This window comes from Zosterops lateralis (genome assembly GCF_965231275.1).
Source record: "Zosterops lateralis genome assembly, chromosome: Z".
NCBI lineage: Eukaryota > Metazoa > Chordata > Aves > Passeriformes > Zosteropidae > Zosterops > Zosterops lateralis.
In genome coordinates, this window is record NC_139800.1 from 20,445,591 (window position 1) to 20,460,296 (window position 14,706).

The window sequence follows — 14,706 nt, forward strand, 5'->3', positions numbered from 1 at the left end:
AAAAATAACATTTGTAATATCTCTCACAGTTTTAATGGATTTAATAATTTAATGGATTCTTGAAAAGATCCTGTTCATGCGTAGTATCAACAGATGTGACCCTTCTTCTTGTGCAGATTTAAATCCCAGTCATTAATCTCAATCCCCATCTCTGCTCAGGCTGATTCCATCACATGGAGAATAACCCATAATGATAAAGAGCAGTTTGTGCAAAATGAGCAAAATAAGCATATTCTGAGGGATTTTAGTGTAATTTATAGCATATGAAAATTTGCCCTTCAGGGGGCTGTAAATCTGTTCAGATCTGTGGGGTTAGTCTATCCTAAACAAAAAGATAAAAGAAGGGGTGTGAACTTTTCCAGGTATTAAACAAATGAATTCTCTGGGGACTGTTAACTGGAAACAGCTGCTTTAAAAATGTGCTCAGAGCTCTCCCTGTAAAGTTTCTCAGTCTTACACAGAAATTCACAGTCAAAGACTTAATAATGGCAGGATTCCCTCCTCTTTTCACGGTGTGGGGAAATACAACAACCTTCAAGTTACTTTTGCTATCACTTTATGAATTTCTTTCCTTTGGATCTTTATATTTATAGTGGAAACTGCTTTCTTTCAGCTGGGCTTCCTGAGAAATCTGAAAATGTGGCAAAACCAGGGACATGCTGTGCCTCTTGTAAGGAATTCCATCAAATAAAGCAGACAGTTTTACAGCTGAAGCAAAAGGTATGAACATTGATCAGCCATGTCTTTACCAGACCTGCATGTTTTACAACAACTGAGGTTAATTTCTATGTTTGGAGATGTCACTGACATGTGGTTTTTGTACATACAAAAGAGGATGGCAATATATTTTAAAATCATGTGGGAATGACATCTCTCCCTTATACTCCTATACAACTTGTTAGCAAGCTCTCCAAGTTCATGGAGCTGTATTACCAAGCTTGGAGTAACAGTCTGACATACACCCACTCCAGGCTGAGCCCAGGTTTCTTGGCAATCTGTGCTGGCCTGAGCTTTTCATTCACTCTGAATGCACAGGATTTTGGACATGATCCACCTTCAGAGTAAGCACGTGCAAGACATTTCATAGATGCAGGAACATGATTTTTCATTAATAGGGTGCTGATACAGGATTCTTGCCAAATAGGTGTGAGACTAAACAAAAATATCACCAGCTTTAAATATGACCTTCCCCTTAAAAAAAAAAAACAACAAAACAACCCTCAGTCACAAACCCATTTTTGTTTTCACCTATTCCCTTGCAAGTAGAGAATACTGCATTTAGAAACTTATCCTGGGCTTTAATTGTTCCCATATGTAGCTTCCTTTTGCACTTCAGTAGGATTGAAATAATGCAGTGACCCAGCCTGAGATTTGGAGAGCAGGGATGCAGGTGTAATGCCTTTTCTGGTGACATCTCCTTTGAACACTGAGGTTCTCTCAAATTGAAGCTCTCTGTAGGAATATTCTCAGTAATTCATGCTGACAGGCTGTAATTATTTCACCCAGGATACTCAATTATTTCTTTCCATTGTGTCAAAATACAATTTGGTGTATTCATTCATTGCATTTGATGTTACTCATTTAATATTAGGAAGGAAAAAAATCTTCTTCATTAAAGTGAAATTCACTGAAGCTGGAGATACTATGTTTCTCCAAAATCTCATAACATCATGAATTCCTTCTGAATCAATATGAACACAAATGTGGCAGTGACAGAATTTCATGTGTGATGGAAATTCTGGTTTTCAAAAATATGGTAGCAGAGAGGTTAAAAAAAGGATCCATGCTTTTGAGTGGCTGTTTCTCCAGCTGTTGTCCATGATGTTGAGCAGGCTCATACTGACCTCCAGGGAAGGATCTGGGGGTCACATTGCTGGCCACATTGTTTGCTTGAGAATTGATTGATGGAATTAATGGGAATTTTTTTGTGTCTAATTTCTGCTGTTAGATACTTGTGTTCAAAATTCATTCCAGGAAAACTCAGAGCATTGATATCTGTCATTGTGGGCATTTGTACCGTAGCTGTGCACAAATTAAGCAGCTCACTCTTACTTCATAGCTAAGTCCTGTCATAGTCCCTAACTTAATTTTTCCCCCAGTATCCCCCTAGTGAGACTTGATCGACTTGGCATCCTCAGAGGGAGCCCACTGCATTGTGCTCCACACAGAAAGACCCAAAAGAGAAGGTTCCTGACACCCTCAGCAACTGTTACTCCAGAGAAAGGAGAGGTTTTGTCTATGCTGAATGGAGATTTGGCCCCATGGTGCTTCTCTGCCCAGGGAAACATCAACCCTCATGTTTCACCAGCCACTCCCTGTGGCCAAGTTCTCCTGGGGAGGATGTCTCTCAATAGCTGTGGTTAAAGCTGTTCTGTTTCACATAGAAAAGTTCGTTTCTGTCTGCCAGGGAGATGGTTTATGAAATGAGTCTTCAGTCTTATGATTAAGGCTGTCAAAGTTTATGAAGTTTATTCAAAATTGTGGTTAACAGAAAAGCCTGTCATCCAATGAGATGCACTGTCCTCATAGAGGTCTGTGGGTAGTCCTAGGTTGATCTAAGACCTTGATGAAAGGAAGAAGAGTGGAAAGCTGAAAAACTGGGGTAAGATATCTGGCATGCTGACACACAGCCAACAATTAAAAAAAAAAAAAGAAAAAGAAATGAGTAAGCTTGATCCTATTGCACAGATGTATTTAAACATCTTAATTAGAAAGCCGTGTTCAACATCACTCCTGACAAGCACTGTCCAATTTTCTAAACCACAGACCTCCTAGACACTATGCAAAATTCCAAATGCAGCATGCAACACAGCACATGGGAGCCTTGTTGCTAGAACAGTCTTTCTTCAGAATTTACCCTTGCTAATATTTGCATGCACATGGGGGAAAAAGCCCCATTATTTTCCAAGGGTCATTAGGATTCGGAGCTGTAGATGGAGAAAGCCAAGGTTACCCTGGACTAGGATCTAGGTTCAGTTAAAAGGTAAAAAAGAAATTAGGCTAGTGACTATAGCCAATATCTAAGAGGATGTGAGTCAACAACAAAAACACATGGTTTGGCCCAGTGCATGTAACAACCATTTTCTGGCCAGAAGATATCAAAGAGCAGTGAGCTAGACCAGAGCCTGGGTATTTTGGCACTCCTAGTGTGTACTTCAAGTCCAGCTGAATCAGTGGGGAAGCATGCATAGATGCTTTCACAGCAGCTATGTGATTTCTTTTCTAACTTACTCAAATGTTAGAACAGCCTAGCTGGCAGGAACAAGTAAATATTTAAACATCAGAAGAGAACACACTTCCAAATCCACTTCATGATGAGTCTTTACCACTAAATGCACCTTTTTATGCCAGTATACATTTGCAGTATAACCTGAAGAGTATTCATGGCTGAGTCTATGTACTAAGTGACATCTATTTATCAACTGATACAGTTATAGATCCCCAAAATGAGGTATTTTGAGAAATTTACATACAAGCTGAAAAGAGGACTTCAATTAATCTGCCATTCAATTGTGGCCATCCCTAAGGAGAAGCACTCACTGATGATACTGAAAATATTCTCACAAAAACTACTTTAAAAATGCAATGCTCTCAGTTAGCCATATTTGATTTTTTATTTCTGTTTTAGCATGGCAGTATTGGCACTGCAGTCCTTGGTTGATTTGTGTCATCTAGTGGAAGTCTTGTACCATTGTCCTTGCAAGCCTCTCCTTTGTATCCAGCCAGGAACCTGCTCTGGACAGGACACACCTTTAGGAAACAAATCTTTGCTGACCAGAGCCAGTCAGTAGAGCTTCCCATGCTGGTTGGTTCCTGGCCAGTGAGGCTGTGAGAGCTCCCAGCTACTGAATTTTCCTCTTCAACCCCAGGAACAGGGTGTTGTGTCTCACAGAGTAGCCATCTATCTTCAGTAGCCCCACAGTCTGGTCTGTGCTGCATTGGCTGGGAAGTTGGCTAAGAAAGCTGCAGGGTCACCTCCACCCCAGAACTGGAGGTGAGCTGGAAAATCCCCATTTTCTGTGTGAAAATCAAATTCATAGGAGTGAGAATATAAGAAACACCCTGTGGGACTTCAGTGAAAATATGACCTCATCCAGCCACTGATTTCTGCAGAAGTGGAGTGAATCTACCAAATTCTTGTTAGACTTAGATCATGATTCTTAATTTGCCTATAGTGTAGTCATCTGGTCTTTGAAACTGGAATTCTCTCCAAAACATAATTCACAAATGGCTGATAAATCCTTGTGTCCCTGTCATTACATTTTGAGTTCCAGTCTCAAAATAACACTGGTGTTTTGGAAATGCCACCAGGAACTATCTCAGCATTTCCAACTTTTTTTTTTCCTGACTTTTTTTTCTTCAGAAGTCTTCTGTGCATTCAACCCCAAACTACAAGAAGCACTGTCTGCCTTTAAATTGCCATCCTTAAGCAATAACTTCTTTGCCAAAGGAAGTTTTCTCAGTTCAAGTAGGTACTGCAGACGCATAACCCAGTGGTTTTTGCCTGTGTATTACAAACATTAGGTTTGCAGTAATGGCAGAAGAATGTATGTCAAATAATTACAGAAACAGGTAGGAGTTTTGAGAACAGCCCAGCTCAGAGAATTCCAGATAGCTGATGAAAAGCTGTGTCAAATAGCAAGAGTCATCATCTATATTATTCAATGCAGCTCTCACAGGCAAATGTTGCAGAATTCAGCATGAAATTATCCAATGACTCAAATTCATTCAAGAAGCAACAAAGCTTACCCAGAGATAGGTCTGCACTGCTATTGCTGAAATAGTTTTCCAGTTCAATTTGGCACTGAGCAAAATCCCTAGGTCTACATGCAGCCACTCACCACTAATAAACTTTCCTTGCTGCAGACCAGCCTCCTGGCTTGCCATCTCCCTTCAGCTGCCTCTTAAGAGACCAAACACTTACAGAATATTTCTAAATATGCTTAATTATTAAATATATTCAACTGGGTAGATGAATGTTTCACAGATAATTAAACAGTAATGGACAATGACACTCTAAACTGTAGTGTGCAATTCTCCTCACATTCTCACTTATGTACACTTTATCTTTGTGTCTCTGTGCAGAGCAGATCCAGACATCCGAGGGGTTAAACAGTATGGTTACTTTTCAGGGCCAGATTCACAAAGGATTTAGGGTTCTCATTGAAGCTATGGAAAGTTAGTGACTTGTGTAGCAATTCAGAACTTAAATATCTGAGTAAGTTTTGCCCTGAGAAAGGCAGTAAATGAATAGACGAAACTTCAAATAAGGAAAAATAAGTTTCCTGAGAAGCAGGAATGAGACTCCTGTTCCTTGTTCCTATATCTCTCCTGAATTTCCTCTGTCCTCTCTTGGATTGGCGTGTAATATTTCCACAGTGAGTTGAAAAGTGAACAGACTCACAGAATAAGAATGTTCATCTGATTGTATCAATCAAGGATATGAATGAGCACTTCATATTTTCCTGAAATATTTAAATAGTTGTTTGTTCACACAAAGGCTTAAATAAGAATGTGATTTGTCTGGCTGAACAATGAATATCTTACTTTTTTTTTGTTTTTGTTTTTGTTTTTTTGTCTTGGCAGGTTGCTTTGCTGCCAAATAATGCTGCTGATCTTAGCAAGCAAATCACTGGTGAAAAAGTGCTTGCCTCTAATGCATATATCCCTGGTCCCCCAGGCCAGCCTGGCCAACCAGGCCCTCCAGGTAAGACCAGGGAGGTGAAAATGTGCAGTAGTGCTAGGACTAAAAATGTAAACTTCAGTCTTCCAGTGTGATATGATTTCATATATTTCATATTTTGATTGATACATTATGTTTGCATTTGTGCTAAATTACAAACAAACAAACAAACAAACAAACCAACCCAAAACTTTATGGTTGTTGTGGTCAGCCTCTGCCAACTGTCTGACATCATCCATTGTGACTCTATGTGTTTCTTAGCATGCAAGCTGTGTTTGTCCTGTGTTAAATTTCTTCCTCTCCCAGGGATATCTCATCTGCTTCAGTTGTCATTCCGTGTATTTTAACCCTGTCTTAAAACACTCTCAATTTCATTTCAGGAATATCTATTGCTTTAGCTCACTGTCAGCACTAGAGGAAAAAATGTACTTTCAGTTTGTAGGAGTTCGTGCCAACTCTTTTCTTGTTCCTTGTCTGATTTGTGAGGATTCATGTGTTGGTTTTATGTTGTATCCCAGATGGAAAAGAATCTGCAAAGTGTAACTCCACTCACAGCTTCTAAGTTATAGATTGAAACAATGCAAAAAAACTAGAGAGAGAGGAAAAGCTTTAGAGAGATCCTAAAGCTCAAACTTAATCCATACACCTCACACATGGTGGCCAGCAATACTCAAAATTCTGTTGAATGCAGATCTAATTTTGGGTCAGCAATAAATCCAAGCATTGTGCTGCATTTCAGAATGACTCTTACAGAGTACTGTCAAATATTCCTTATGAGGGTTGATTTACTCCCTCCTGAAATGCACCCAACCTTCCCATTTTTATCCCCTTTTGCAGTCTTACTTTGTTTTCTGGGTCTCTATCTCATTCTCTTGAAGATGAGTAATTTTCCTGAAGGATGAGTATCTTCAGTCTTCAGTTCATCATAAGTGCAAGGACACTTTAGAAGTTCTGCAGCAGACTCTGAAGGGTAGAGTGGGTTGCTTTGCAATCGCTCCAAGGTAGGCCTGACCCTGCAGGTCTTCCACTGAGTTTCCCCTTTACTGAGCTGTCCGAGGTACTGTAGAAATCTGCACCCCCAAAAACCACCCCTGCTTACCTCCTCTGCTGCCTACCCAGAAAGAGTCCCAGGGAGATATCACTGAACTTGAGTTGTCTCCTTTTGTAACTCTTAACTGCACATATTCAGTCCTGCTGAACGCTTTTTGCTCTCTGCCATTTATTCTCTATGTCTTTTGTGTGCCCTCAGAATGAAGGGAAATATTCCCCCCCGCCCCCCCCCCCCCCCCCCCCATCATGAAGTGTTTCAGCCAGTGACATTTTAATGGTCTTTATTGTCTGCAAATGTTGATTCAGGTGCCTGATTTTCTGGTTCACGTTTCTTACTGTTTCTCTTGAGTTAAACATATGTTTTGTTGCCTGAGTGTTTCCTAAAAAGTAACATGCTCTGCTGAACCAGCAGAAGCTGAAGATGATATAAAGCAAAATGGAAGAACAGAGCCTCTTTCACCCCTAACACATCGCCTACTGCACTGGGCAAAAGAGAGGTGCAGTCCCCCACTGGAAAGATCTTGCTTCTGCCAGTAATGTATATGCCCATGACCCAAAATTCCTATGAGTTTTCTGAGCTTTCTTTCTATGAGATGTTCCTCAAATGTGATTTGTTCTTCTTTCTGTGTGAAAATGAGGTATTTATGCTTTTCTTTTCATTCCCAGTCTGTGTCCCTAAGCACCTGGCAAATTCAAATTCATGCTACACATAAGATTTTATTGTTTGGTGATCATCTCTTGTAGCTATTGTAACAAGGGTTAATGTTGTCTCAGATAGCTGCTGATGTGCAGATGCAGATAAATTGGTTGTGTTGTTATGGATTTGGGTGTGTTAAAGTAACCAGCCCACTGGGTCTTTAAAAAAATGGTTGTTCCCCACCTATTGCACTGATGAAGTGTCCTGAAGGCTTTCTGTGGCATGTAACTTTTGTTTTTGATTTCAGGGGCTCCAGGACCTAAAGGGAGTCAAGGAGCTCCTGGATTACCTGGACCTCCTGGACAGCCAGGCCCTCGTGGATCAATGGGACCTATGGGCCCATCTCCAGACATATCACACATCAAGCAGGGCAGACGGGGCCCTGTGGTCAGTATTCCTGTCTCCTGCCATGCACTGCACAATTGCCCTTAGCTCCACAGTTTCTCACACCCTTGTGAATACTTTCTTTTCTCTTGCAGGGCCCCCCTGGAGCCCCAGGGAGAGATGGTAGCAAGGTGAGGAGAGGTACTAATTTCCATAAGATGGGCACATACACATGTGAAGTGCTAGAGAGACTCTACACACTTGTAGTCACATCCTGTTACCACCTCATTTCTTTTGCTAAGATAAAAGCATCCTGTTATCCCACTTCTTCATGTCATCCTTCTGCTATTTTGTGTTTGCCATTCCTAAAGTCTGGCAAACAGTCCTGCCAGCCTACATGTCACACAGCATTCTTTTCTTTCTCTGCTGCTCCTTTGGCTTTTCCATGAAGAAATGTTGATGCTTTAGCCCGTTTCATTCATTGTGAATTCTTCCTGTTCAGTGATTCACTTGTTACTGTCCATGAGAAATATCAGAAATGCCCCACTCTGCTCTCACTAGAATCAGCAGCAATTTCCTTGCATTCCTTCTTCACTTTCTGTGTTTTTTCCAAACAATCACCAGCTGATGATTGTTGATCTGGGGACAGTAAGTGAGGCTGCAGAAGTAAACGGTGATTTTTTAATTTCCTTTAGTCACAGCAAACTAACTGGTGTGATCTTGATTATAGGGGGAGAGAGGAGCACCAGGACCAAAGGGGATACCTGTAAGTATTCCACACAGGAGGAATTTCCACAACAAAGTGATGTTGACTACTTACCACAGGTCAGCCAAAAGTTAAAGAAAAAAACTCCTGTGCCAAGATAAAATTTACATACACACAAAATGTTATTGTAAACAAAGTTATTAATTGTTTTCTTCCATTTTTTTTGCCTACAAACCTCTTCCTTTGCTGGGTGTGTGACCAAATGCAGTAAGTGCACCTCTGCTTTACAGTGGTGCTGAGACACTCTTAAAAGGCAGAACCATGCAGGCTGCTACTTAGACCTCTGCTCCCAGTAGGAAATTCATCCCTGGAACTTTTTAAAATCTTGCCCTTCATCTCTCTCAGATTTGGGAAACTATAGGTTTTGAGTTCAGAAAAAGGAATGAGTATTGACGACCTGTTTTTAGGTGAACTTGTTTTAAAAAAAGCTCTGGGATGCCCCACACAGGAAGGACATGGACCTGTTGCAGCCAGTCCAGAGGAGGCCACCCAGCTGATCAGAGGGCTGGAACCCCTCTCCTATTAGGAAAGGCTCAGAGAGTTGGGATTTTTCACCCTGAAAAAGAGAAGGCTTCAGGGTGACCTAACTGTGACCTTTTTGTACCTGAAGGGAATCCACAAGGAAGATGGGAAGGGACTATTCACAAGGGCATATAGTGACAAGACAAAGGAATGGCTTCAAAATTAAAAAAGGCAGATTTGAATTAGATATTAGGATATTAGGATATTAGGATATTCTTTACTGTGAGGGTGTTGAGACACTGGCACAAGCTGCAAGGAGACGTTATGGATGCCCAAGTGCTTAAGGCCAAGCAGGATCAGGCTCTGAGGAACCTGGTCTAACGAATAGTGTCCCTGCCTATGGCAGGAGTGCTGGGACTACATGGTCTTCAAGGTCACTTCCAACCCAAGCCACTCTATGATTCTATTAATTTACTTATGGTATTTTCTCACTGGTGGAGTTGAGTTTTAAGAGCATGCCTGGCAGGGTGTGCTCAGTATTAAACAGTTTATTTTGTGTGAAGTCAGCTAAAAAGAAATAATGATTTTCTAAAATCAGATGCTCTCTGCATTGTAATTACCAATATATTTAGAAAGTGACGGATGGCAGTGAGGTTACCATATTGAAAAGACATTGCCAAATAATAGTCTTAAAAGAATTTGTTGATTAATCATTCTAAGAAAGTAATTTCTGTCAGTTTAGTAAGCAAGAAGACAAGAAACCAAGATTAATCTCCTCTATTGCCATGCGGTCTCAAGACATTCTTATGAAGCAAAGGAGTTTTTAAGTGATAAAAGGGCTGAGCATCTTGTAAATGTAGGCTCTGTCTGCAAAAACATTTGATTCTTTTGAAAATTGTTTCCTGATTTAAGTTGGTTATGAAAAAGACCATTAGCTTTTGACAAAGCAGAATTTTTTTTGCTTTTGATACAAAGCAGAATTTTACTGAACAACCTCTGCTGGAGTAATTCTATCAGCCAGTTTGAAAACTGTAAGAGCAAGGTGGATTGTTATTAATGGCAGTGCCTTGTGACTGCAGGGCCCACCGGGTTCATTTGATTTCCTATTGCTGATGATGGCAGACATCAGGAATGACATCGCTGAGCTGCAAGAGAGAGTGTTTGGACACAGGACTCATTCATCAACAGAAGAGTTTCCATTACCTCAGGAATTCACAAACTATCACGACACAGTAGATTTTGGATCCGGAGAAGACTACAAACCACGGGCAACATCCAGAAATGCCAGGATACAGAAGGCAGACCATCCTTAGCTATTCCTACTGAAAAACAAAGCCTCTTTAGAATTCTTCAATATAAAAAAATGCACTGACAATGTAAAAAAAAAAATATATATATATATATTATTTCCCATTTTTCTTTTTGCTTTTCCTGAACCATGCTGCCTGTACTGTAGCTTTCCTGGTTCATGGTAGCCTCCTTGCAGAAATTCCATACTGCCAAGCCTGCACTGTGCATTTAACCTAGACTATCAAAAAAACCTTCTTAGCATATAATATGATTAAGGCATGCTCTAGCTAATAACACAGACCACAGCATTCCATCTGCCTACTTTGCATTCTATGTCCAAATGACCCAGTACACAAATTTTGCCAGGGACAGAGGGTTAGCTGAACATCATCCCTGAATGATGTTGATAATGAACACCTTGGTCCACAGTTACTTTATGAATGCAAATAAATTATACCACTGAACTCAAGTCTCTAGCTACTGTCCCCAGGCTTAGGAGAGTGTGAGAAGTGGATCCCTGTTTCACAGCAGAGGGCATCTGTAAGTGAGATGTATCCTCTATTAAGCCTCATCAAGGCAGAAAAAGGCAAAAAAAACCAAACATTGAAGGGTTAAACAAGGGTGCTGCTGCTTGATCAGGAAATTATTTGGCTTTGTGTTGCTAGAGTATTGTTCAAAGACAGTCAAAATATGTGTGTGTCCTACACTACTTAAGGACACCTACAAACACTTCTTTTTCTTTACCATTGTCCCACTGCTCAGTGTGAAGGCCAGTTTGCTTTCTCAACAGTTTCATGTTGGATACATTACACAAAGATGAGCAAGATAAAGGGGATGTTTAAAGCAGGAAACCAAATCAAAAGTGAATCAAGCAGGCTTATTGGCAAGAACAAAATATATCCCAGTCTTGCAGAAAGAGTCAGGTTCTGACCTCCTGCAGGTGCATGTCTTCCTTGGTGAAATTCTGAAGCAGGAATGAAATCAAGACCACAGAGAGGTCTCATATTTGCAAAGAGCCTCCACCTGTTTTGTTCCTCTGCTGCATGAGACCAACCTAAATGGCTTTCACCAAACTGGAACACAGAGTGGCAGCATGTTTGGCTGGGTGTATAAGGAATGTGAGTAGGTGCAGGAGCGCACATGACAAAACATTTGAGCTGGTACGAGGATGGCTAAGGTGAGGTACTGCACATGGGATCCTATACTTGTGAATGGGGATAAAAGGGAGCGCCCTTTATTTACACTGGAAAATTGGATGCACAAGTTATACCATACCTCATGGATGATGTATGTTGCCATTTCTTTTGGATTACTACAGCTGCTGAGGACTTTGCCATTCTTAGAATATTAAGAAGTATATTAAGCACAAATTTCAATGTTGTGTCTGTGTAGCTGCTACTTCTACAGTATGTTTAGTGTTCACTAGTGTCCATGTCACAAATGCAAAGAAAAAGTTGTTACTTTGCCCTGTTTTTCAGGGCTTGCATGTTCTAGTAGAATAAATACAGGTAGAAATATAAGAAGGACCTTTTCAGATAAAACATAAAGGTTTGGATTCCCTTCCATATTCTCTGGGCCAAAAGAAAGTTGGTGTAATCCTGACAAGCACAGTACAGATCATGCTGCATAAACAGCTGGCTGTCTAGACTTTTCCATCACTTCCGTGTGTTAAGAGGATGTGTTCATTCCTGTAGCCATTTCCCAACATCTCGCTGCCACTAAGCCACAAGCCAGGGCATTAGCTTTTAAGAACATGAGTGTTCTGTATTTCCTTTCGCATTTTATCTGTATCAGTATTTACAAAGCAATGCCTAAGTCATGGGGATAGCTGAAAAAAAATTACAGCAATCTAACCCTGTAGTCCTTGGGCCTCTCCTCTGTCTGGGAGGAGCTCTGCCAGCAGCTGCAGATCCAAGTAATCTTGTGAATCACATAATAAGGGAGACTAGAGGAAGGTACCTGTGTCCAAAAGAGGGATGATTTTATATGCAGCAGGCTGGAAAAAATGTCAAAGATTGCATGAACTGAGGCATTTGTGTCTTATTTTCTTAATTTCAAGCCGGCAACTGAGTATAAATTACATTGTTTATGAATATGCAATTTTAATTATATTTGTTAAATGTTAAATGTATTTTTAAATCTAGAAAATTATGGAACATTTGCATATATTTACCACTGCACCCTGCTGGATCAGGCTGGCTCCCACTACAGAATTAGTAGCTGCAGGTTTTTGACCATCACATACTGAATGATCTAACTTCTGTTAGATGAGTCACTTCCTACATACAAACTAAATTCTATTGTCCATGCCCACTAGGTGATAGGCATCTATAAAAGGCACTTATTTCAGTTCTAAGTTCTACTTTTCCAAATAGAGGCACATACCAAATGAGAAGTTCCCACAGTCTGACCATCAAATTCAGGGAGAGGTGACAACTGCCCTGCTGCGTAAAAGTGACCGGGGAAGAGTTATTCTGAGACTGCACTGGAAAAGCAGATAAAATACATATTCCATTGTAAGTAAACAAGCTGTCCAACAGATTCATGAAAATAAACCTAGCACATGTTTACATGCCTTTCTGAATGGAAAACTCAATGACTTCCCTTTCTGCAGCTGGCATCATTGGCTTTCACAGTACTTTAAAAAACAGGTGATAGAATGTGTTCCTTGGGTTTGCTCTTGTCCTTACCCTCCTCTGTCCAGATTTCTCACTTCAAAACTGTTTGAGTCCCAGCAGCAAGAAGGGGACACTGTGGCAAAGACCACCCGAAATGACATAGGAATTCCTGCAGCAGGGAGAGTCCCTCTGAGCACAGCTGGCTCAGAAGGGTCAGCCTTTGGTCTACATTCAGCTGAGATCTTTGCATGGAACTTTCTCATTTCTGATTACCTGTGTGATAACTCATAAAACATTTAATCACCAGCATTTCATTCAGGTGTCAGGGTAAACACATAAAGACTCAAAAAAGTGTCATTTTCTTATGAAACCAAACGTTTCATAAAGCCAAAGCAGAGGAATCATTTCCAATCTCAAGTTTTGTTACTGGCAGCCAGAGAAGTAATTATCTTGCAATTTATTTATTAGTCTGTGGCTCCAAATATACACTCTCCCAAAAATCCAAAACAAGAAAGTAGAAACTTCTATAATCATGGCTAATCTCATTAGCAGGCTTATTCACATGACAACTTTTTTTCACATAAATGGTATATATAACTTTATTAGAAAGAAATATTTTGATGTTAAGACATCAAATCATAAGCAGAAGGAAAAAAAAGAATTTGTTATTTTATTACTATTAGAAATATATTTAAGGGAACATTTTCAAAAGTGTGCAGTGATGAGAAAATTCTGATTGTTAGTGGGTTTAACAAAATCATGAATCCTCAAAGATGTTTGTTTCAACACTGTGCCAAGTACATAAAGGTTTAGTTTTTCTTGCAAAGCTGTAGTTCTGACACACAAGAATCCCTACATAGTCAGGCTAAATTAAGAAAAGGAGAGGAAAATTGATTGTAAATGGAATTAGGATAATGCCTGGAGTTACTGTTAGCATCACAGTTTGCATAGCCTTCCGCCTAGAAGTACTTCAGAGTTAATGTACCAAGTCCCAGAGCAGCAAAAAAGGGTGGGAGTGGGGTCCAATTCTCTGTTAATTTCACATTTTTAAAAGAACCTGATGTTTGTTCCTTTTACACATTCCAATAAATATACTGTTCACTTTATTTATATATAAAATACTAAAATGTGTATAAGATGACTGTGATTTTATGATGTATTCATAATAACAAAGATATTTTTTCTTACACTGTTGGTAGCTGCTTTTTTGTTGCACATTGCCCTTTCTCTGAAACACAGTGATGTTGGCTGGAAGAAACAGACGGCAGGAAATCTCCTTACACTGGCTTTTAGCATTTTTCTTGGAGCTGAACAGCAGTGTCATCGTTCTTTGACTCTGGGGCATGAGCTCTTGCAAGGTAGGGTGGGTTTCAGTCCTTGTGGAGTTAAAGCACACAGCCATCTCTGCTCTGTGGATGGATGGTGCCACATCAGGGCTACATGAGGCTGGACCCAGCAGTCCCCCACGCACGCCGCCGGGTGTGAGCACCTTCTGAGGATGCGGTACGAGGGTCCGGAGCTCTCTGCCATCCTACCACCGGTAATGGGGAAAGGCGGAAGGAATAACACACAGTCTCCATCAGGCCTTGCCTGCCCCTCGCACACACCCGGTCCAGAGCAGCCTGCGGGCAGGGAGCCCACCTTGCCCCTTGCTGCCTGCTCAGTGCCCCAAGGGCAGACGCAGGGCTGGCACCACGCCGGACTGGCAGGATCCCACTCCTCCACCACCACCAGGATCCAGCATCGCCCATATGCGGGTAAATGGTAAACAAAGTAAAATAAAAAGTATCTATAAATCATAGTGAAACTGGGCGGG

General features: G+C 40.7%; 1 protein-coding gene across 2 annotated transcripts in view; it reads left to right on the forward strand.

The window, feature by feature from the left end:
• The window catches only part of CCBE1 (collagen and calcium binding EGF domains 1), a 96,382-nt gene extending 82,303 nt beyond the window's left edge, over positions 1-14,079 (forward strand). Inside the window, exons 6-11 of one of the 2 annotated variants that reach the window (XM_083883224.1) lie at positions 614-720; positions 5,587-5,707; positions 7,678-7,817; positions 7,910-7,945; positions 8,485-8,520; positions 10,062-14,079. In XM_083883224.1, the coding sequence (XP_083739350.1) occupies positions 614-720; positions 5,587-5,707; positions 7,678-7,817; positions 7,910-7,945; positions 8,485-8,520; positions 10,062-10,295 (674 nt within the window). In that variant the 3' untranslated portion in view covers positions 10,296-14,079. Of the gene's footprint in view, positions 1-613; positions 721-5,586; positions 5,708-7,677; positions 7,818-7,909; positions 7,956-8,484; positions 8,521-10,061 lie in introns of both variants that reach the window. The other variant, XM_083883225.1, reaches the window with a different exon arrangement.
• The last annotated feature ends 627 nt before the right edge of the window (positions 14,080-14,706 follow it).